This window comes from Budorcas taxicolor, chromosome 25 (genome assembly GCF_023091745.1).
Source record: "Budorcas taxicolor isolate Tak-1 chromosome 25, Takin1.1, whole genome shotgun sequence".
Classification (NCBI taxonomy): domain Eukaryota; kingdom Metazoa; phylum Chordata; class Mammalia; order Artiodactyla; family Bovidae; genus Budorcas; species Budorcas taxicolor.
In genome coordinates, this window is record NC_068934.1 from 36567755 (window position 1) to 36593496 (window position 25742).

The following is a 25742-nucleotide window of genomic DNA, read 5'->3' on the forward strand; positions in this document are numbered from 1 at the left end:
ATAAATTAAATCATCTTCTGTCAATAACTTACACTGAAAACGGCATTTACTATCCTTCAGCAACTTTGGCTCACTTCCTGATGTGAATTTTTCTTGTTTTTTCCCTCCCAATTAATACTAATAACTAGAAAACTACTCTCCCTCACTAGGATGTATATCTCCAAAGCTATGACTTCACCTTTTGTAGATGAGTGAAAACAGAGTAAACGCCACACAAAAGTTGCTAGTTCTCTTCATCAATTCCTTAAATCTCAAAGTCCTTTCAGTTATAATTTTAGGATTGTTCATTCATCAAGTAGTAATTCTCTCCATGTGGTTATTCTAGCATACACTGCCATTACATCATAAGGTTATGTATTTCTCAGGGGCTACAAAGCTGAAAGAAAGCAAACCGTGATCTGAGAATCTTCAAAATAAAAGCCACTGAACTAGATAAATGGCCTCTATTTAGATTAAGTATGAGAATAAAAATTAGTAAGAGGTAACATAAAAACTGAAAGAGTTAATACGGCTTCCAAAGGCTCCCAGGAAACCATTTATACATCAGGAGAGACTGGCTCAGTAGTCAGAAGGTAACCGAGTTACCAACAGAAATACATTAGATGTGCTGGACAGTTCTTTCCACCTGGCAACATATTTTAACAAAACGGAAGGGTTTTTTTGTTTGTTGTTTTTAAAACCTAAGGGCATGTGTCATAACAAGGAACCAGAATGTAAAGTTCTGTAAGCCAGAATATAAGAACAAATGAGGCTATTTAAACATTTTAATATACTTTATCTCACTGAAATTGAGAACTGTAAAAACTGGTAAAGTAACTAGATAGATAGCTAATTACTTAAGGATTACTTTCAAAGTAAGAAACACTTATTTAAATATATTTGTGGGTGATAACCTCCATCTGCATCCCTTTCTTGAAAACTTAAAAAAAAAACAAAAAACAAGCATTAAATTTTTGTTTGTGAATTAGTGCAATCACTAACATGCCAAGTGCTTCCATTATTAGAACACAGCCTTATAAAGTGGAAGGGATGCCTGCAGGCGCTGAAACACCCAGTATCAGAGCACACATCTCTGCTCATCTGTGAAGTATGTACAGCATACCTATTTGGTAGCTTTAAAATGAAAATAAATGTTTTTATTATATAAAACCCTTGCTTAAGGCAATTTATCTTGCATCCTAAAATTTAAGCCCTTTAAATATCACAAAGTTACCTCCTGGGGCCTAATTTAAGCAAGATAGCTATGGTATTCTAAAATGGAATTTTTTTAATGTTCAGTTATACTGGTAATTTCTGATGATGAGATAATATAACAGGTTTTCATCTCTTTGTATTTTTTTCTCCATATATTCTGGTAAAAATTATACATCCAGGCATCCTTCTCTTAGATGAATTTTAAATAAATCTAAGTAACACTATATACAATTATTTTCTTGCAGCTTAGTTTCTTAAAACAGGCCCCTAAGCTAAGTAACCTTAAACTATATATCAAGAAAAATGTAGCGCCTCACTGAAACAGAGAAAAAAGGCCTTTGTTTATATCACGTTAAATATTAGTTAGTTACCTGTATTGATAAGATGTGGGGAACAGACAACCAGCAATAAGCATTTTCACAGTAGGTTCAAATGTCGCATAAAACTTGGAAATCTGTATAATTTGTAATTACCAATGAAAGTCTAAAGTTTCCACTTGGGAAAAAATAGCCAGTGATGGTAATGCTACATTCTGAGAACACAGAACACCTCAGAACGGGCAAACCTGTGCAGGACTCTCAGTCCAAAATTCTCAGGACAGGGGGTATGCTAAATTACTTTCCATCAACCAGTCTCCAAGTTCTGACTATCTTCTCATCAAGTCTGTTTTCTTTCTTTTCTTCCTTCCTTATTCTAAAAAAAATAACTCTTAGAACTGAGGGCAACAATGACTCCTGGTGAGAATTTCACTTACTCTTGTCTTGTTCATATAAGATTTTAAAATTAACTTTGAGATTTATCTATTGGTAGGCATAACAGTTTCCAGAGAATCTATATAATATTAAAAATAAAAATTCCTGACCTTTCCAGTTGAGACACAGCAGTACCGCTATTAGTATCATATAGTCTTGCTGAAGAAAAGTAATTCAACCTACTGATAAAGAAGCATAAATGATGGAAGGCGATCAGAATCTGTACGTGTTCATTTTCCTTAAGGTAATGTAGCTATTTAGGGAGCAAAAAGGAAACAACAGGTTCTTGAGTGAGAAAAGGAGTTGGAAACAAGTTAAAAACAGCAGAATATGAAAACAAAAAGAACATTAGCCTAAAAAACTTCAAGGAGTTCACTTTCCCTTTCTTTACATTTGTGTGAGATAAATTACAGAATGAGCCAATCAAAAAATGAAACAAATCACTATAACTTAAAAAATTTTTATTGAGGTCTAGCACCCAGACAAAACTGAGATCTTGTGTTCTGAATAAGAAACTATTTTCTTTTTCTAATCTAATCAGGTGTTTTCATAATGATTAAACTCTGGGTATATACATAGAAAAAAAAGTTACTCAAAAGATCATTGCTCATGGACTCATGAAATTTAGGATCAAGGTAAGCGATGCTTTAACGGCACCAGGTAAAATATATACTCCAGTCTAGAGTATCATATGTATTTCAACTATAAACCAGGAAGTTTCATTTTCTTTTAGCAGCAAGAGGTAATATTCATTACCTTAAGGTTTTTAGTTTTTCTTTAGTCTTAACAACTTTTTCCCCCAAATAGATCTGAGTCACAGATCATCATTTTATAGCCTCTTCTCTTCTACATTATTGCTTACATTCTGTAAAAACTATACTAACTGCTTTCAATATGACATTTGGCAATGTCTAAAAATATTTTGGAATAAGGACAATATATCACTGTCACATGGTATTTTGTAAACAATCTTAGTTGGGTTAAGAACATAGCCTTAACAGAGAATTCTTTATTTTGTCCAAACAGCAGAATGAAAACATCCTCAATAATACACAAACCTATATATAAAATATAGAACATCTCCAGTATATTTCCTTTTTATGGGATCACTAGGCAAAAGAAAGTACTGTTGACAGGGTAAGACAAAAACTGATTTAGGCAATGACCTCATTAGCCAGGCATTAACATTCAAAGACCAGGTAAACAATGATTTTAACCAGAAAAGCAGTATGAAAGAGTTCCTATGAAGCTGAGATTCACACACTATATTCCCCATTCCTGGTCTCTTCATGCAGAGCTTGACTCTTCTCAACCGTGGCTCTCTGCCATCTTTCATAGAAGAAAGATAATTTGGAGAGTACTATTATAAAGGTACAGGGAATACCTATCCCAATACCAAATTTTCAGCATAAAAAATTATAATGACAAAGCTTAAAGAAAAAAAAAAAAGAATACGTGGAATATCAGAAGTACACATCTAATAATTTTTAAGAAAGCTCACCATAAATATTTCCAGAAACAACAGGCTTTACAGAAGATTGTACAATGTCCTGTGTATAGGAGTAACATCTATTCAGGCTATTTGCCAAATCTGTTTAGTAGTATGTTTATGGTGTACCCTTTCATTTCAGGAAGGTCAGTAATCATCTGATTTCTTCTCAACCTAATGATACGTTGTTAGCCTACTCCTGATGTCGGAAGAGGAAACTGATGTAAGTGTGATGTCACCTGCTTCCTCTCCTTAAGTTTCAGGGTTTCTACTGTATTTCAACACCATCTTATTGTGCACTTACAGAAGCAATCTCTCAGTCACAAAAAATAAAACATCAGTTGCAGGACTTACAAAGTAAAAAGGGAAATTTTTCCAAACCCTTTTTTTTGCTTAAAAAATTAAATTCAAATGTACAAGACCAAGCACAGGCACTTTCCAAAAATTAAAAATGAAGCCAAACTATGAAATTACTCAATAGTTATAGAAGACAGCTCTGATTTTGGGGGGTCATCTCTGGTTGCCTCGGTACAAGCACTGGTCTGTGGCTGCTCTGGCATTTCTTCCTCCTTTTCTGTCAGCCCAAGAGACCCCAAGGGAAAAGTGCTTTCACAATTCTGGGTCGAGGAGACCTGTGAAATTACAGGCATTTGAACAGAGGAGTTGCTTTCAAAACTGTGTTCTCCAAGATCATATTGAACAAGGGTCTCTTCTTGCTCCTGGTTTAAGTAGTCCGGTACTAGGAAATCACTAGGTAAGAGGCAAAGGATGAAACAGGGAGTTAATTTTCAAGCCAAGAATAAATAAGACATAATAAAAAGACCTGATTTGTAAAACAAGATTGGGAATTTTCATTCTCTAATTCTTGAATGAAGATTATAACTCAGGAATTTTCAGCTTCTAAATTTCCCTAAATATGAGCCCAAACCATCCATTAGAACCCAAGTATATCAACTCTCCCTACCATCACAAGAGAGAGATCACATTCAGTGTCACTGTGGACACCTAAACAGCCTTTCTCCTTCTATGTAGAAGAGTTTCTGTGCACAAAACAAACGCAAATGGCATGTTCATTTAAACAAAGATCATTTGAATAACTTATGTGTAACCTTTTTTGGATTATACACTAATTATAAGGTATATAAACCTAGCTTTTTATTACTTCTTGGATATAGTTAAGAAACTAATCCTCATGCATAAATGACCTTATATACAATCTACTATATAGGAAAACGTAAAATACTACTTAGATGCTTTATTTAAATCTTTACTGTTGAACAAAAAAGTTCATTATACTTTATAATTTCAATATCTAATATACTTTAGGTTATTTTATAATTTGTCCACTATTAATAAAAAAATTAAAGTCTGCTCATTTGCAAAGCAATTTAGGATGTCCTCGGTTATAAAAGTCTTCCGATGTTAAAGACTGGAGGACAGAGGGCTCAGCACAGGGAAGATACAGAAAACGGGCTGTGCAGTTAACTGGGACACGATTTTAGGCCTGAACGAACTTTGATATGTCATGTATAATGTAAGTTTAGTGATATAATAACCAGACATTCAGAGTCACGAATGATTACATTAGACAAAATGTCTGGCTTGAAGAGACAAAATCAATGCAGGAAAAAAACTTATAGAAAAATAAGATTAAAAAAATAAAGGTGGGGTAAAATTTGATTTCATTTTATAAGAAACTAAGGATTCCTATAGATGTACAATTCTGATAAAGTATTAAAAATAGACAACAGAATTTTATATCTAGAGGAGACCTTAGCAATCATCTTTAAAGCTTACACATTATCCTTCTCTAAGTTCAATCTTCTTCATCTGTGAAGTGATGTGTTCAATCATACCAGCAGGGAGCGGCAGAGCCAGAACTAGAACCCGATCCTCAGCTACCCGATAAATCAGAAAGGTTAACTCTATCATAAATTTTTAATATTCAATGTATGGAGTTCTAAACTGAAAGAAAAAGAGGAAAACTTCATTTGATGTAAACTATCAATTACAGTTGCTGCTGAAGTTTCTCTCATTATTTAGAGAGGAAAAAAAAAAAGAGGAGTAGTCAAGAATTTAACCAACATCCAAAGAATGGGAAGTAATCCACTGTCACCAAATATCATCTGACATGGTAAATTTTCCAGTCATGTCTATTTAAAATCTACTACAGAATTACTTTAACCTTATATTAAAAACAACAACAACAACAAAAAACCACCCCATAAAAACCCCCCAAAACCCAAAACAAGTGGTCTATCTCTGTAGGAAAAGATTTCTAATGCCAACTATAAAAGTATTTAAAACTATTTATATTTAGTAGAATTAGCAAAATTTTATCAGGAGATCAGAGTGTTATTGGATAGTGGGAATTTTTAAGGAATGTGATTGATTAGCTGGCAACCTGATTAAAAAACAAAACAAAACACAGCCGGCTGCCCTAACAACAGGAAGAGAGAGTTTAGAAAGCAGTTTCCCTGGTTCAGTTTTCGGTGTGCACCTCACCTGCTCTGGAAGTAGTTTGCTAGCTCTGACGCTTCATGGTTCAGACTCCTCAGGTGCACGATTAAATTTCCAGAGTTGGTGAACATGGCGCCACATGTTTTGCACTCGTAAATCCGAGGCTTGCGGATAATGTGCCGGGAAACCCTCATGTGGTGTTTATATTCCCCGAAGGAAGTGAAAGTGGCACTACATATCTGGCACCGGAAACAGCGTTTACCTTCATGCTTTAGGCGATGCATCTTTAGCGAGTAAGCCCTGGTGAACTTTTTCCCACAGCGGTCACACTGAAATGGTTTAATTCCTATAAAATAAAGCGATACAAAATATTATCTAAAAACAAAATAAATGGAAATGTCATAAACTTCACAAATTTCTGAACTGTAATTTTGCAGCAATAGATAATCTGAAAAGATAAAAATCATCAGCAGAAATGAGTCCCAAATTCAGTATCTTAGAAAAATTACAAAACATCTGAAAAGTCACTAGTGCTTGAAAAAAGCAAGCAAGCAAGAAAGGCACCATGGGGTGGGGGTGGGGGTAATCAAATTGATATATACTCCATTTGATTTTTCAATTCTTCCAAATCTTCTCAGACTTCAAAATACAGTATAACAAGAGTATTTATTTAAGCAGACTCCAATTCTTCACCTATTATTTCATTTCATTTCATTAAAGTAGTAAGGTTTATATCAAGAAAATGTGTAAATTGATCAGTTATCTAATATTAATTTCCTAACTCAGAGAAAAATAAGAAGAAAAAAGAAAAATTCTAACATCTCTGAACATAATTAGTGATTGTAACAGAACTACCTTTGGTTAAGTTTTGGGTACTTAATGTAATAGTGACATAAATATGTAGAAATTAATATATGAAATGTAAAGTGCATTTATGGTCTCTTCCAATTCATTATCACAGTTTTAGCAAAAAAATTTCAAAAACCTTCAAAACATAATCTGTTGATTCAACAAAGTCAAAGGGAATTAGTGTTAGCACAGGACTGTTAGACCTATCTGAAGAAGAGGAAAGTGAGACAGTTAAACAGCTGAGAATAGTAACAAAGATTTCTTCCTTATCAGAGGTCAGTGTTCTACCTATAAGAATTTTATTGCCTTTATGTGAACACTGAACTTAAGTTTCAAGTATGTTCTACACATCATTTATCCAAAATCTTTTTTACGCTAAAATAATTCTGCAAGGCTGGCTGAAAAGGGCACAGAGAAATTTCTCAGGGCACAGAGAAATTTAGAATTGCACAGTTAAAATAAAATTATTGTATTTAATTTTTAAAAACACTTTTTATTTGGAATTACAAACAAGAATAATTAGAAGAATAGCATAGAGAATACCAATATATGCCCTTTTAATCCCATTTGCTTTACCAAGTACACATGTGCTTTCCTCCCTCACATATACACACACAAATATCTGGTCTCTTTTTCATGTATATCATGTGCACATCACACTTGTCCCCATTTCCAATCAGAAGACTTATTTATGCCTGTGGCCAATGTATTAAGCAAATATCTTTCTGCCAATGCAACAAATCAGCAACAGACCTGAATTTATCTGTTCTCACTAGACTTCCCAGAGATATACTTTTTCCTAACTCAAAAGCATGTTTACTATTTTTAACTGGAATTCCAAAATAAAATGTTCTGGAGGGTTCATTTATGCCACAAGAGAAACGATGGCATTACCTGAGTGGATCAGCATGTGCTGCTTCAGGTTCTGAATACGGGTGAATCGCACCCCACACGTTGGACACTGAAAAGGTCTATCTGGACCATTGGGACTTGGCCGTTCTGTGCTGCTGGTGGAAGGAGCAATGTAGAGTTGGTAGGGATACTGAACATTTTCCAATCTAAAAAACAGACCAAAGAAGGCAACCAAGCTCTGATTTTTAAGTTCAATAAACAGTTCTGTACAAGTTTAAATGAACAAAAGGAAATAAGCAAATTTAAAAGTTAGATTACAAGATTCATTTATAATAAAAAAAAGTGTTACTGTCCAGAATGTCCAGCATCCTAAGTTAAGCAAAGACATGTGACCAAGATCATATAAACGATTTTACTTTAGGTATCCTTAATCTAATAATCCTTTCCTTCCTACTACTGCTTTAATTCAGGCTCTGGTCAATATATGGCTATCTCTTTCTATTTTGCCCCACACCCCTTTCACAGTGATCTGATTAAATCAGTCTCTTGATAACAGTCCTGTGATGGTTCACTGCTATCTTCAGAATGAAGGCATACAAGACTCCTCATGATCTGGGTCTGTATACTTTTCCAGTCTCATTTCTTGTCATACTCCCCCAACATACCCCTACCAAGCAGTTCCTCCTTAACACTTCTCTCTCAGTGCTGTGCTTTCATATATTCAGCTTCCTCTACCTGCCTACCCTTTTTGCTTAGATAACACAGCAGTCATTTTATGAGATGCAGCCAAGAAGCTGACTTCCTCCTCCTGAAAGCCTTCTTTGATTTATCAGTGACTTAGGTAGGTACTCTCCTATGCAGAGCAAGAGACTCCTCTGCAGATCACTCATGATTATCTGCTTACTTGTCAGTCTTTAACCTCTCTCCCGGCTCGAATGTCGGCGTGACCTCTTTGAGGACAAGAGTTACCTTTCGTTTCAACATCCCCACCACTCAGCAGAGTATCTAGTACAGAACAGATAACCCCATTCATGTCTGAAATTAAGGGAGCTAGGCACACTTCCATTTGCTTACACCTTCTATAATTTACTCAAAGGACTCTGGTTCACAACCTGCTCTACCAGGTTCTCTTCTCAAATACAGTAAATCATGTTTGAATTCTTTCAGTCCTTTGAGTTTTCAATAAACACACTTCTTAAAGTCTGTCCTGGACTCTAATGATGAGGAGTTACTTCAGTGAAGTTTTATATTCAGTGGTCAGAGACACACAATAAGCATACAAAAAAATGATCAGAACAGAGAATTAAAGTTGAGTGACCCAACAATGATTGGTGCAGTTTTACTTTAGACTGGAGGTCAGGAAAAACCTTCAGAACTGACAGTGATCTGAAGAATGAAGAAAGAGGGAGCAAAGTGAAAATTAGGGAAGAAAACATTTCAGGCAGAAGAAAGGCCTTAAAATGGCAGGCCTGCAAACCAGAACAAACATGGACTACTCCAGGAACTGAAGAAGGTCAGCACGGCCGGAACGTGGTCTTTGAGGAGTGTCGTCTGAAGGGTTTCAGGCTAGAATCACGTCGTGTATGGCTTTCAAGGCATGGCAAGGAGTTTAGATTTAAGAATCTACTCATTTCAATCCCAAAGAAAGGCAATGCCAAAGAATGCTCAAACTACTGTACAATTGCACTCATCTCACATGCTAGTAAAGTAATGTGCAAAATTCTCCAAGCCAGGCTTCAACAGTTTGTGAACTGTGAACTTCCAGATGTTCAAGCTGGTTTTAGAAAAGGCAGAGGAACCAGAGATCAAATTGCCAACATTGGTTGGATCATCAAAAAAGCAAGAGAGTTCCAGAAAAACATCTACTTCTGCTTTACTGACTATGCCAAAGCCTTTGACTGTGTGGATCACAACAAACTGTGAAAAATTCTTCAAGAGATGGGAATACCAGACCACCTGACCTGCCTCTTGAGAAATCTGTATGCAGGTCAAGAAGCAACAGTTAGAACCAGACATGGAACAACAGACTGGTTCCAAATCCAGAAGGGAGTACAAAGGCTGTATATTGTCACCCTGCTTATTTAACTTATATGCAGAGTATATCATGACAAAGGCTGGACTGGTTGAAAGAACAAGCTGGAATCAAGATTGCCAGGAGAAATATCAATAACCTCAGATATGCAGATGACACCACCCTTATGGCAGAAAGTGAAGAGCTAAAGAGCCTTTTGATGAAAGTGAAAGAGGAGAGTGAAAAAGTTGGCTTGAAACTCAACTTTCAGAAAACTAAGATCATGGCATCCAGTCCCATCACTTCATGACAAACAGATGGGGAAACAGTGGGAACAGTGACAGACATTATTTTTTGGGGCTCCAAAATCACTGCAGATGGTGACTGCAGCCATGAAATTAAAAGACGCTTGCTCCTTGGAAGAAAATTCATGACCAACCTAGACAGCATATTAAGAAGCACAGACATTACTTTGCCAACAAAGGTCCGTCTAGTCAAGGCTATGGTTTTTCCAGTCGTCATGTATGGATGTGAAAGTTGGACTGTAAAGAAAGCTGAGCACCAAAGAATTGATGCGTTTGCACTGTGGTGTTGGAGAAGACTCTTGAGAGTCCCTTGGACAGCAAGGAGATCAAACCAGTCCATCCTAAAGGAGATCAGTCCCGAATATTCACTGAAAGGACTGATGTTGAAGCTGAAACTCCATTACTTTGGCCACCTGATGTGAAGAACTGACTTGTTTGAAAAGACCCTGATGCTGGGAAAGATTAAAGGCGAGAGAAGGGGATGACAGAGGATGAGATGGTTGGATGGCATCAATGACTCAATGGACACGAGTCTGAGTAAACTCCAGGAGTTGGTGATGGACAGGAAGGCCTGGCATGCTGCAGTCCAAGGGGTCACAGACAGTCAGACACAACTGAGTGACTGAAGTGAACTACTGGAGAATTTAGAGTTTCCTACTTAGAACAGCAACACAATCTGACTTAATGTAAAAAACAAAATTTTGGCTGCTACATGAAGGACTGGAGTAGAGGGGATCATGAAATCCGGGGCCAGTTGAAGGTGACTGCAATAGTCAAGGCAAAAGGCGGTGGTGACTTGGGTTGGGGTGGTTGCAGCAGAGCTGGAAGAAAAGTGGACTGACAAGGAACGTTTTTGGATCCAGAGAGGAAAGGACTTGTGGATTAAATACAGGGGTGGGTGTGAGGGAAAGTATCAAGTATAATTCAGAGACGCTGCTGAAGAAATCTGGGCTTGATGATGACACAATTTACTGAGACAGGAAGACTAGAAGGGCAGGTCTGAGGGAGGAGGCTGGAGCACTGTTTTGGTCTTAAGTCTGAAATGGCCCTGCTACATCTATGTGAGGATATCAGCAGGAAGGGTCAATGTGAAGACAATGACCTGGGAATCATGAGTCTAAGGAAAAGGGTTTGGTGAACTGTTCTGGCAGCAGGACAGGTGCAATTATTTTTGGCTTTGCATCCTACATGATCTCTACTTCAACCACTCACTTCTGCCATCCACGGACACAGCATGGTTGTGTCCCAATAAAATTTGATTTACAAATAAAGGTGGTGGGAGAACTGGCCTGTGGGCCATAGGTTTCCCAACACCTGAAACAGATACTATTTAAAGCAATGGAGCTGGGAAGTTTAGGAAATACCTGAAAAACCCTAATTTATGCGGCTACCTCATGATTACAAAATATACAAAAGTCAGGTTTCAGTAAGCTTTTATGTAATCCTAGGTAAAATGCTTGGATTCAGAATTACATGCAGAACCCTTACAAGAAAACGTCCTACTGTGTTGGTACTAACCGGTCATCATCATCTACGTGAGCGTTGGTGCTGGAAGTGCCCTGAAGCGTAGGCAACCCTTCCGTGATGCCTTCATCTACTGAGCCTGTGAACAAGAGGACAGCTGTCAGTACTCTGGTGAAACAAATTAACCAGGATATATGAATTGCAAGCTCTGTCTCTAAGACTTTGAACAGATTATCTACACGTGATTTTAAAAATCATGTGTAAAACAACATTCTTATATTACTACTTAAATTCTTTGGATTATTTGACTAATTTTAGAAAAGAGCACAGAAATTCAAATATAAATGAAACAAAAATTGACATAAAATTAAATAATGTAACATTTAAGGAATGACTGACAAGTTTTGTTTTTAAAGACATTTTATGGTGACATACAGCTGACTTGTTGTACATACACCTTTTACACAAAATGAAAAAGACAGCTGTAGGGTGAACATATGTACAATATTCTCACAAACCCTAACACACTACACTGGCAGCATCCTTAAAGTCCCCATTACCCTTCCCTGATCACAAACCCCTCTTTCCAAGAGCAACCATCATCCTGTCTTTCACGGTTATAACTTGCTTCCTTTTCTCCTCACCCTTCATTTTTTTTTTTTGGCTGTGACACGTGGCTTGTGGAATATTCCCTCACCAGAGATTCAACCAGCACTCCTAACAGTGAAAGCACTGAGTCCTAACCACTGGACCACCAGGGAATTCCCTGTTGTGAGTATTCTTGTACAACAGTGGACGTACGCATGTTTTTTATTCTTACGGTATCTAAATCAAGAATGGATTTGCTTGGTCATAGGATATATATGGACAAGGCAATGGCACCCCACTCCAGTACTCTTGCCTGGAAAATCCCATGGATGGAGGAGCCTGGTAGGCTGCAGTCCATGGGGTCGCTAAGGGTCGGACATGACTGAGCGACTTCACTTTCACTTATGCATTGGAAAAGGAAATGACAACCCACTCCAGTGTTCTTGCCTGGAGAATCCCAGGGGCGGGAGAGCCTGGTGGGCTGACGTCTATGGGGTCACACAGAGTCGGACACGACTGAAGTGACTTAGCAGCAGCAGGGTATGTATTTTTTTAACTTCATGTATTTGTTGAACCCTTCCCTGGTGGCTTAGCTGGTAAAGAGTTTGGCTGCAATTCGGAGACAGGGGTTCAATCCCTGGGTCAGGAAGAACCCTTGGAGAAGGAAATTGCAACCCACTCCAGTATTCTTGCCTGGAGAATTCCTTGGACAGAGGAGCCTGGTGAGCTAGTCCATGGGGTCACAAATAGTCAGACATGAACTCAGTGACTAACATTTTCACTTTCTATGAAATGCTTGTTCAAGTCTTGATACTGAGTTGCCCTCTTCATTATAAAAGTTCTTTTCATGTTTTGGATACAAAGTCTCTATCAGTGAAAGATGTTACAAATATTTCCCCCTCTTCTATGACTTGTCTTTTCATGGTTTCTTTTGATGACTGAAAAGATTTATACCTTAATTGATCAGTCTTTTCCTTTATGGTTATGGCTTTGGGGGCTTGTTTTTAAAAATCCTTTCCTATCTCAAATTACTTTATGAAAGATTTAGATTTTGCCCTTGACACTTATCTTTCTTGAACACACCTGGAGTTGATTTTGTGAAGGGACCACACTTGCTGAAAAGTCTGTCTTTTCTTCTCTGCTCTGCAGAGTTCTAAATGCATGGGTTTGTTTCCAGGTTCTCTACTAGTTCCATCTGCTGGTCTATATTTGTATGAATGCCAGGCTGTACTTACTGCAGTTTTAGAACAATCTTGATGTCAGGCTGAGTGAATCCTCTTACCTTGTTCATCTGCTTCCTGAATATCTTTGCATTTCTTTATACATTTTAGAATTAACTTGTTGAATGTTAAGTGATAATAATTATTCCATTTCTCCCTTTCTATCAGTTTGGAAATTACACAGTGTTTCCCTATTCACTTTACTGGTTGCTTTGGAAATTAGACACATACTTACCAAAATCGAAAGAAAACTTTACTTCCACCTGGACAACAGAAGGATCTTAGAAATTTTAACTTCATTTCTCATACACACCCATTTTGCAATTTACAAATTACTGCCTCAGATTTTACTTCTTTTAGATAAAGCCTCTACTTTTTCACATAAGCAATGTTTGTCCACATCTGTTCATGTTTACCTTTGCTCTTCATTCTTTTGTATATTAAACCTTCCATGTTCACTTTACATCTACCTATAGTCTATCCTTAAATGTTTCTTTAGAGACGATATTCGAATCATTTTTGAGAATGCATTTCACCTTCATTCTTCAAAGATACGCTCACTGTGTGCAGACATCTAGATTCACATTTATTTTCCTTAGCACATTAAAGAGATCACTTCATTGGTCTCTAACGTTATTAAGAAGTTAAATATACCTACGTTTGTACCATCCATAAGCCTTACCCTCTTCTACATCTGTAGTCTGATGGTTAATTTATGTATCAACTTACTGGGCTAAGGGGTAACCAGAGAGCGTAAAATATCACTTCCAGGTGTATCTGTGAGCATGTTTCCAAAAAGATCAGCATTTTGGTAGACTGAGTAAGGAGAACCATCTTCACCAATGCAGGTGGGTATTATCCAGTCTGGTGACGGGCTGAATAGAACACAAAGGTGAAAGAAGGGCAAATTGCACTCTGCTTGAGCTGAGACATCCATGGTCTCCTGCTTTTGAACATCAGTGCTTCTGGTTCTCAGGCCTTTGGTCTTGAATTGGGACTGACACTACCAGGCCTGAAGTTCCCAGGGCTTAGGCTTTGGGCTGGAACTACACTACTGGCTTTCCTGGCCTCCACCTAGAAGACAGCACATTCTGGGACTTCTAGTCCTCCACTGACATGTGAGTGAATCCCCCGCTCCCGCCTCACCCTGCATACGCCTCTGCCTATCCGTCCTACTGGGTTTGTTCCTCTGGAGAACCCTAACAGTTTGTCTGTGCAGCACTGGGGTGGTTTCTTCTAATTTATCTTCGGATTCAACAATTCTCTTCTGCTCAGTTCAACCTGCTGCCAAAATATTTGATTAGCCATGGTTCCTTTGGGCTGGTTGTTTCTGACAGTGGTTATTGCCCTTGAAAACACCTTGGAGAGGACTGACTTGCTGAGGGGAGGATCAATGTGCCCTCTTCCAGAAAAGGTTTCTGTTTGCCTCTGTGAGGTTCCTGGAAGGCAGACATTATCTAAACCAATTTACTGTTTGAGATTCCTTGGCCTGCCCCTGCAAGGAACAAGCATGACAGAAATCTGCAAGAGTACTATCCATCATTCTCAGGGGTGCGTTTTTTTCCCTTTTCATCTTCTAGGCAGCCCATTGCCAAGGTAGCTGTCTCCAAAGTTCCCCTGGAGTCTGAAGGAAGGTGAGCAGGTGTAGTCCTTGTGGTATGTGAACTCTGGGGCCCCTACTTCATGCATGCACCTTCTCTAAGACTTTGCAGCTTCCATATGCTCTGGGTTGACCTCTGTCTCCCTCACCTTTGAGCTGATGAACCAAAGCCCATTGGTGTTCTGTCAATATCTAGGGAAAAACAGGTTTTAGTGCTCTGGTGAGTACTTACCTCTCCGGGTCAGACTCTTTTCCTTAAAGTTAACCCTGATCATCTTTTCAAATACCTTAAAAGGTGACTTTAAAAAAAGGTATTTTTGTTTTCAATGGGAGGGTAGATCCAAACAATCTCGCCAGTTCTCATCAGGTGTTGAACTTGGTTGATGTCTCTACCATGTGCAGAAAGCTGTGCTGCCCCAACTGAACCAAGGAGCCTCTGCAGCTGTACACTCTTCTGGTGGCAGTGTTGTAACAAAAGCTAAAATGTACTAACTGTAACAGTTTTTACAACACCACATACATGTGAACATTTAATAAACATCATCTGTTAACAGACACGTAAGATTAAATTTCCTCCCAGTGAAAATTTAGAATCCAGCACCACTTCAGTTTTCCCTCTTGGAACACTTGAACCAGGTGACATCAGGAAATGAATATGCTTTCTACTTAAGTAAAATTCTCCTAAAAAACTAACCTAATCCCTTTTAAGGCATCCAAACTTTATTAAATCATTTGCACTACAAAATCTGTGCCAGAATTGTATTTTGCCTTGACTTCTTAAATACAGAACATTAAATATAACTTTTTCTTATTTCTTGATGACTCAAGAACACCAATTGTTATACCTTGTTCCAATACACTGACAGAGGCTTCTGAAAGGAGACAAGACCCTATGTGTTTGCATTAATCCCCAACTGCACCTCTATTCCTTCTGCCCCCATGCCATCTCTCTCTTACTGGTTTGTGTCATGTCAGTGTATGCCTTTTCTTTTTCTCTTTCCTTTACTGTCAAGACATGTATGCCTTTTCCCTATGCCTACTTATCCAACTTATTCCTGATCCTTCTCATTGGTTTTTAAACCAGATGTGGGTTGGAAGACCAGATAATGCTGCATTTTGTTTAAGAAAGAGCTCTTGTCAATTTCTTCCCATTGTCACTTTTTTGCTTAAAGAAGAGGGAACTCTAACATTTCAACCTGTCCTAGGATAAAAACTGGAAAAGTCTTGGTATTTGGACCTGGTCACCCTGGACACACACACAAATCTACTTTCTAGTATTCTGCAGTTGTTCAGAATGCAGGCATTATTAAAGCTTATAGGTAAATATTTGCAAAAAAAAAAAAAAAAAGCCTGGGGGTGTCAGAAAGACTGACCTAACTGATATATGACCATCAGGCAAGGCAAGCTATAATACTTCAGGAGAGGGTGGGGTCATGGTGAGGTAGAAATAAAACCCACTGTGCTTCGGATTGATTCTGGTATTACCAAGAGTTTGCTTTAAAAGCTGGTCAGAAAGAACTAAAATGGAGAACAAGACATATCTAACAGATGGTCCCTCTTAAAACAAATCTACTTCCACATTCTAAAATATCTAAACCTTGGCCTCTAGATCCCTAACTTGATGGATAGTAAGCATGGAAAGTAAAACAAAGGGCACTCTCTTCTTGTCCATGACACATTAAATGTGCCAAAAGCTAAAAATAAAAACCATTCCAAGTGAAATTAAGAGTTAAAACAGACTTTTAGAAATCTATCCATACTGTGGGCACTGTAACACACAGTGTTGTATCAGTAATGCAACTATACACAAAAATAAATCTTATAAATTTTTTCTTTTTCCTGACATGATGGTTTCTGCCCATCAACGCAAGTGATCATATTAATTGGAATGTTACTTGAACCGATTTAATAGTAGGATACACAGCATTTACTTTGTTGAGGTAATAGTGATGTTTCTTAAATTATTAAAATGAAGTTTCCTTTCTAAACTATAAGAATTCTGCTCTCAGTGGTATGGGGATTAAGAATTCTGACTTACCAGCTTTATATGTTAAGGCTATCTTATCAAGAGAGAATCTACTCTCTTCCACCATTAAGGAGTGCTGTTCCATCAAATGAGTCTTGTTTTTGCTAACCATTGTTTAAGTACTTAAGACACTTAAAAAAACAGCCTGCTGGTGGTGAAAAATAAACAGTGGTCATCTACTACCGAGTTTTTACCATATGCCAGCCACTGCTCTATATGTGTTAAACACACCTTATCTCATACTTGTGAAAGAGGAACTGGCTTGACACGCGTTTTTCTATTGGACATAAAAAACAACCTCACAGAACACCAACAGCAGACCCTGTCACACTGGTCTCAAACACATAACTTTTTTAAGCACAGACAAAAACAAGGTTATTGTGCAACCATAAAAACTGAACCTCCCCTTGCAAAAGTAATGGATGTCCCTGCTGCTTTAGGTTCACTTTGGTCTGCATTCCTAGATCTCTGTTAAGATTCTCAGTCATCTGTGCTTTCTGACACCACCAGTCCCTGAGCAAATCTCACTTCCTTGAATCCTCCTTGAAATCACATAACACAAGCCCAAACCCTCTAGGTCCTTTCTAATACGTTCTTATGAGGAGCCCTGAAGCCCTCCATCCCCCACCAGTGTGTGATCTCCCGCACTGCAAATGGGCACTGAACTCAACTTGCTGAATTATAGGTGGCTCCTGGTGGTCTCTGGCAACAGGGCACTGGCAGAAATGCAGGGCTCATGGACATCTGGCTGAAGTTCTTACTGCCTTGCATTGGAAACCTCGATAACAAAGTGTGTATCTAAAATTCCTTTTGAGGTGGAACCTGCCCTTTGGCTAAGAGTAAGTTCACGCTGAATTGAGCTCAAATATTTCACTGAAGGCCTTTAGTATTGGGTTTGTGTTTTTCTAGAAAAAGATCTCTGGGGAATATATTGGTTATCCAAATAGACTTGTCACTGTTCCCTGATGAAACTATTTTCTGGCCTTCTAACACCTGCTCCTATAATCTACTGAGTGTCGACTCCCATCTACAAGAGGAATACACTGTAATGAGAGGATGGACACAGACAAGATCAGTCCCTATGAACTGGCCCTGGAGGCTGAGGTCAGAGAGACCGCTGACTGGCAAAAACATTTAAAAACTGTATAACGTATGACATATATAAGAATCTTGAAAATATAATGTAAAATGACTGATGTCAGTCAGAAAAGACTACATATTGCTGCTCTCATTTATAGGAAATATCTAGAACAGGCAAATTTATACCGACAGTGTATAAGTAGTTATCTGGGACTAGAGGTGGGTCCTGGAGAGAGGGATTGCAGGGTTTCTTTTGGGGGGATGACTATACAACTCTGTGAACATACTAAAACTCACTACAGTATACACTTTTAATGGGTGAATTTAATGATATGTAAGTTGTATTTCAATAAAGATGTTTAAAAAAACCTTATAAGGCCCTGACTTCAAGTTTGTCTTCGTGTCCTGAGAATGGGTCTGCTTAGTTTCAAATGCCCAGAATCAGATTTTGTCTGATCCTTGGCCTCTGCAACTGGAAATAAAAAATTACACAAGCATTATTCTTGTGGACTCCTACAGTTATCATGAGGTGTCTCAATCTGAAATTGCATCTCTCTCTGGCCAAACATCTGCTTCCTTCATGCTTTCTCTGTAACTAACACGTTACACTTATCTCTCAGCTGACTCAATTTCACCAAGGACAATTTGGAGTTGGAAGCAGCCGTTTTGTGGGGAGCTTCAGGCATGAACAAGATCGTTCATTTGTGATACACCAACGCTGTACCAACACTGGAGCAGGGACTTCAAGAGGTACCCCCATGGATGCTGCTGATGTATGGTCCTCCTGGCAATGACACAACCTTGGTTAAGACAAGGACAAGAACCAAGCACTGAGGTACACTTTTAAACACCTTCAAATGAGCTATCAGTTTGTTTGTTTACTTTTAAGGTAGACTGAGGCTTCCTCATGCTAAAGAGCTACGTTATAATGGCAGAAGAAAAATGAGCAGATTCTGTATTCCTGACTAGGAAATAGCAACTATTTCTCAAGTGATAGGACCACACATCACACTGATGTTGCTTTTAAAACACCCCATAAGCATGACCTTTTAAAAACACAGACTCTCCAATATCCCCATCATCCACAAAACTTAAGAGAACAAATGGAATTCTAAAACTATATTTATCAAAGCACTTAAAAACCCTCAAACTTCCACAGTCCTAAGTACTGCCAAGAGTCTTGATGGCATTAAGATAAATCATTCTAAGATCCACAAGGTGACCCCTTATGTGATAACAGAATGTTCCTTTTTCAGGTGGGAATTCTGGTTTAAATCTTAGGTTCTACCTGATTACCAACTGATACAATTAAATACTACAATGATACTCCAGGTTTATCACAAACACAGAAGAGCCTATGAATGCTTTAAAGTCTGGAGTTTTGGTCTTCTGGAAAAGATGCCACCAGAGAAAACTTTCCACTGGTATCTATAGAAAGGAACTGATCGGATGTTAACCACTGGTTCAGCAGTAACAGTTCGAGGTGACATTCACTGGATTCATAGTTTCTAACTTGAAAGACATCACATCCTTCTGATTCCTGTACATCCATTCTCTCTAAGCAATTCTCCAGAAGATAATGACCTCAAAAGTGGACAGCTCCTACCCAAGATGGCAAAATCATATTAATTTTCTGACTCTTTAGTACTCCTCTCTTTACTATTAATCATTCCTATAAAAGCCAATACGCTCTTTCATCTTCATCCTCTAGTTTCTGATCCCCTAAGATCTTCTTCTGCCACTTAAGAAAAAACCTCTTGTACCCCCACCCCAGAACACACAGTTACTAATATGAATTTGACAGATTTTGGATCTATTAACCTCCATCTGACCCTGCTGACAAAAATTTAATAACTGTTCTTTTAAGCACCGCAAAAGGTAGATTCCCTTTTATAGGCAACATTATGTATCATATTCCAGGCTTCAGCCACAGAGAAATGGACCTGACCTCAAATCAACATGCTTCTCCTGCAATTACAAATCTAACAGCAAGACCTATTCAGTCAGAAAGACCAGAATCCTTGGACCATCTCAATTATGATAGCCAGTTGGTTCTCTTCAGAGACACTTGAGTCTGACTTGCAGGAACTGTTTAACTCCATTCAAAGAAACTGTCCACTTTAAGGGACCGAAACTGCCTCACTCCTGCTGCGGTGAGCAGTTCTTACAGTTTCAATATGCCCACTACTAGAACACTATTTCTATGTGGACACAGGGTTTACCCAAGCTTGCTGCACACTAACTTATCTTGTATAGTTAGCTAATTGTTAGGGATTTTCAGACATTCAAACCACCATCTCAATATGTTCAACTACAGGTGTATTCCTGGTAGTCTCGCTGGAGAGCACTGACATACAACAGAGAGTTAATACTATCACTACTTTATGGTTATGGAAACGTAGTGAGGCTCAGTGACTTGTTCAAAGTCACACATCTAGTAAGTGGCAGAAACTGAGAGCAGATTCTAGACCTGCCTGACTCCAAGTCCTGAACTTTTAATCATTTCCCCATACTGCATATACGCTCAGTGTTGCAAATTCCTCCATCCTTCTAACTGCTCACCTCAACAAATTATCTATTCACTACTGCTACCGAGAAACTGTCAAACTATTTCTCAACATCTTAACTGACCCTCGTAACAATCACTTCTCTTTTAATGGCAGATTTTAGAGTCTAGAGTCCTCACTTAAACAAATTTCATTGAATTTCACTTTTCTGTAAGGTGTTTAGTGTATACATTTGGAGTTAACAGGGGTAGCTGAGAGTAATTAGTGAGTTTGCTCTGAAGGTAAAGAAAAGACAACTCGTTTGGATTATTTGATTACATATATTCAGATCAGAGTTCTTCCATATGTCTGATTTGTAATAGAATCTACATTTGTAATAGTATATATTGGAAATTATTCTTAGATAATGGAAAGGCTTATTGAACTTATGGTCCTAACTCCTCTATTTAATTGTGTTAATAATATATTAAGGCAAAGCCTGAACTGATTAGGTATACTCGAGATTGGTTAAAATAAGGCTATTTCACATAGCTAGTTAGCAAGATGTTCAGTTATATTAGTATTTGGTTCCTAAGTTCTCAGATAATTAATAGTATTAATAATTACCTATTAGTTCACTATTTAGAAGGTACAAAGGTGTTTTCAAGATTAAAGATGTCAGTAATTTAACAAAAACCGGGTTATACTGACATACAGCTAGGATCTCCTGCCATCAAATACATTATTCAATGTGTGGTTATCTGGAAAGTACAAAAGTATCTTGACCCAACTTTAGAAATATTATCTTTAATAGGTATTGTGCGAAGAACTGCATTCCTCCCCATCCCCAACGTATACTCATGCCCTAACCTCCAATACCAGTAAATATACTCTTACTTGGAAACAGGCTCTCTGCAGAGACCTAGGTAATTACCATTACCTACAGTGTGTGAAGGAAATAGCAACCCACTCCAGTATTCTTGCCTAGAGAATCCCATGCACAGAGGAGTCTGGTGGGCTACAGTTCATGGGGTCGCAAAGAGTCGGACACAACTTAGCAACTAAACAGCAACAACAGAGTATATGATCACCTCTACCTAGCTGTGGTAGACACTGGTAGTTGTAAACAATATCCATTCTCCTACAGTTTTGTGAGGTGGTTTCATACCCAAGTAATACACAAGTTAGAAGAGATTATACTGTAGTAGGGTGGGCCATAATCCAGTGACTGGTGTCCTGAGGAGGGAGATCTGGAGGAAGGCCCAGAAGGATGGGGGCAGAAAGTGGAGAGAGGCAGCTAAACTCGGAGGCCCACCAGGAGTGTTAGTGACTGTCAGCAGCTAGAAAGGAGCAAAGAAAGATCCTTCCCTGCAGACCTGACAGCACCTAAGCTCAGATTTTCGGCCTTCTGAACTGCGAGAGAATACAATTCTGCCATTTGAAGTCTATGGTGGCTGGTGTGGCAACCCTGGGAAACTCATGTAGTGCATCAGAATCCAAGAAGAACTTAACGTCAACACGGCCTTCCTGGTTCTCCAACCTTGTGGAGAAATCCGCTTCACTCATCTCCGTTGGCTTTCCTTCTCTCCCTGAATACAGATTATTTCTCAAGGAGCAGTTCTCTGGTTCTGGCTCTTACAAACATATTTTCCTGTTGAGAGTCAATGCGTCACTGCTAAAAGTGCTAAAGTGGTCACCTCCAGTCCTGACCTCAAGGGCTCTGAGGCAGGTTGCCTGGTCATCATCCAAGCCCAGTTCACAAAGAATTGACCTTGCTTAGTTAACTCTTAAAACTGGGCTTCTACCTCCTCCCAGTGACTTTCACAGTAGTTATGGTATTTAACAGATTCCTATCAAGTATATGATTACCATTACTTTTTGCACCATTAAGAAAGAAAAAGTAACTGTAAAGATTATTAATTGTAAAGCATATCTGAATTTAGACATAATAAAATGTGAAAAACTGTGACTTATAATCAATGACAATAATGTTATCTCTTTCTCTAGTCATTCACGAACCCTGACCTTCTTATTCCTCAAACCACATATTCATTAACATCAGGCAGTAATGATTCTTCCTTTACAAAGTTTCTTCATACCCATTTCTTTATAGTATGACTTCAAGTATCTTCCTTCACACAAAGACAACTGTACTATATCTGGCTTTTGGACTGTTTCTCCCCAACCAACCCCCTATGAATTTGACCAATATCAAATTTTCCTAAAATATCTGAAAATATTTTTTCATTCCATTTAAGGTAGATTCCTTATTACCAGCAGGATAAAACCCAAGCTTACTTGGCCTAGCTGTGGTAGACTCTGCTAACTGCAGATAATATCTATAATTTTGTGAGGCAGTTACATACCCAACTAATATATATATATATCCCCAGATTCGGAGAAGGCAATGACACTCCACTCCAGTACTCTTGCCTGGAAAATCCCATGGACGGAGGAGCCTGGTAGGCTGCAGTCCATGAGGTCACTAAGAGTCAGACACAACTGAGCGACTTCACTTTCGGTTTTCACTTTCATGCACTGGAGAAGGAAATGGCAACCCACTCCAGTATTCTTGCCTGGAGAATCCCAGGGATGGGGGAGCCTGGTGGACTGCCGTCTGTGGGGTCACACAGAGTCGGACACGACTGAAGTAACTTAGCAGCAGCAGCAGCAGCCCCAGATTATCTTGCAGCTAGGAAAGGCCATGCATGTGACATCATCTGGCACAAGTTTTTTTGAGAGTTCTAGAAACATTTTCCATACAAGCATTACCCCTTTCTAAAAGACAAGGCTAAAGATGAAGCAAAAAACCTATAACCATGAAGTAAATAGACAGATGACAATATAAAGATGGTGGACTGCAAAAATACAAGGGGCCTAGGTCACTGTAGAGCCACTATACTACTCTTGGACTTCCTATTTCTGAACATTTTATGCAATAATTAAAAAAAAAAAAATCCTATTTGGTTTAAGCCACTTTGAAAGGATTGTTATATGTAGTTGAATGCAATCCTAACTGAAACTAGTGTTTGAGGCTTTTCAAACATGTTCTCAACCACTCATTTTTCTTATTTCCCATTATATTCTATACTTGCAGCTTTTCATGCTTTATTCACATCACTGTGCTTTGAATTCACTGCTTTATCAAACATGCAGTGAATGTTCTTTCACACATCTGAGCTTCTATACATTTTCAAAGGAATGTTATTTCCTTGCTTGGGTAAACTCCTACTTATTACGTAACATCCAACTCAAACATGCAGTGTTAACTTGATGTTTCCTATGTGAGCCTGTCACACTGTTTATACCTCTAGCCTAGTTTTAATTGCTGACTTACTCCTCTGCTTTCTCAATTAACAGTGTTAACTCCTCGGATGCAAGCACTGTCTTTTTCATCATATATCCCCCCAAGTTTGGCACATGGTAAGTTTTTAATAAATAATTTTAATAAAGAATAAAACATTAATTCATTTTTTAAAACTGGTCCTTTTTGTACTGAAAGTAATTCACAATTCATTGGTACATGAACTGTGCCATAATATATGTGTCCCATCAGATACTGTTCAACTACTTTCTTTCTACTCATGTGTAACTTACTGAAAAATATGGTAGGACTGATAGCATCTAAAAAATCCCAGTTACCATGTTTTAGTCTTCTTAATATTTCCTACAGGATACAGCACAAAACTTATCTAGTAAGCCCTTAAAAATGCCTCCCCATACTTTATAGCATCATGGAAAACACAGAAAACACGATACCTATGGAGGAAGACTGGGGACTAATCAGAAGGTCCTCTTGCACTTGCTCACTTCCTGGCACTGTCTGCTGATCACTCAGTGAACTCTGAGACGCACTGACAGGCTGGGATACTTCCTCATGGACCTCCTCGTCACTTAACCTTTCCACTTTGACCCGGACATCTTCCTCAGCACCCAGAGGCAAGGTAGTTTTTGTGCTCTCGCAAGTCACATAATCAGTCATTCTTCTCCCTGTCTCAGATGGGCCAGGTAATTCTAAAGTCCGGGTATTTTCTGCTTGCTTAACCTTATCAGGCTGATTCCTTCGATCAATTCCAAAAGGAAAAGTCCAGGGAAAAGCTAGAGAAGAGTCAACTGGTTGATTTCTATTTTCTGAATAGGAAGATGAAGAATTCAACACCTGGGGAGAACTTGTTTGTGTGCTACACTTTACAGGACTTTCAGGAGACATAACAATGTAGCTTTTGCGCTTTCTCCGTGATTCTCGGCAGACAGGGATGGTTCTTTCTACCACACTGCACTCTGAAGACACTGGAGAAATGCTTCCATCTCGAGACGTAAAATTGCAGTTGGAGTTATTTTCTTGTCCAGCATCCAGACCCTTTTCTGGTTGGCTGTTGGGTGTATTCCATAAAATGCTTGATTTCATGAACTCTGAGCAGGTGCTAGCAACACTGAACATTTGCATATAGCTGGCTGCAGCTAGAACATCAATGATATTTTCTGTGTTAATTGACAGAGTGGCTGTGTACGCATACTCTAAAAGGGGTATAAAGCCAGTCACTGTAACATGATGCAAATCCAACACATTCTTGTTCTCATCTTCTGCTTGGCCTACAAGTTTGGTGCGAAAGAAATCACTGCAAGCTGCTAGTACCACCTTATGTGCCCGGAAGATTTTGTCCTGGACACGAATAGTGATATCACAAAAATGTCCATCATTTCGAAGCATATTTAGCTTTCCAAGCATTTCCTGGCTGTGGGAAGAGGAGCTATGAGTAAATGTTTTCACACCCATCTTTTCCTTCCTCTTCTATAGATGCTCTTCAAGGATGCAAATGAATCAGAAATGTCCTAAAAGATACATAAAATAAGCATTAATTAATGGATCAGTAGCTGAAATACAAGGTGATTGAGATTGTTTTCATGAAGCCACCATGCTAAATAGAAAGGTCAAAGATGGCCATGGGAAAGTCCAAGGTAAGAACCATGTTAAAATATACTCCCAGTGCCTGCTCCCTGAAGCATCCTACCAGAGGAGTCTGTGTGCTCATGTCACAGGCATAGCTTACACAAGACGAGTCCCTGTTACTGCCACTGCTTGCAAACCACATGCCAGATACTGTTCAAGTGCGTCACATTTCATAATTTGATTGTCATGATGTCTTACCAATAGGTACGTTTATTGCTGTTGAAGAGAAAAGGGCTGGCTAACTACCTTGAAGAAGTCAAAAGCTGTTAAGTTGCAGGCCCAGGGTTCAAATCCAGGCAGGCTGGCCCCAGAATCTGCACCCTAAACCTCAATGCTTTATCCTGCCTCTTTTAGGATATGAGGTGAGTAAGTACAAGTGGCCAAGAGCCTAGGTCTTAGAATGTAACAGGTCTGC

At 38.6% G+C, this 25742-nt stretch overlaps 1 protein-coding gene across 5 annotated transcripts in view; it reads right to left on the reverse strand.

The window, feature by feature from the left end:
• Positions 1-2172: 2172 nt before the first annotated feature.
• Positions 2173-25742, reverse strand: part of ZBTB44 (zinc finger and BTB domain containing 44) — a 52944-nt gene continuing 29374 nt past the window's right edge. Inside the window, exons 2-7 of one of the 5 annotated variants that reach the window (XR_008201504.1) lie at positions 24136-25209; positions 11431-11515; positions 7639-7802; positions 5941-6241; positions 3448-4185; positions 2173-2199 (exon numbers count right to left, since the gene is read on the reverse strand). Coding sequence is in view for 4 of the 5 variants with exons in the window: in XM_052661744.1 (XP_052517704.1) it covers positions 3906-4185; positions 5941-6241; positions 7639-7802; positions 11431-11515; positions 24136-25153 (1848 nt within the window). In the remaining variant the exon portion in view is untranslated. Of the gene's footprint in view, positions 2200-2935; positions 4186-5940; positions 6242-7638; positions 7803-11430; positions 11516-24135; positions 25210-25742 lie in introns of those variants that run through there. The other 4 variants (XM_052661746.1, XM_052661745.1, XM_052661744.1 and 1 more) reach the window with 4 other exon arrangements.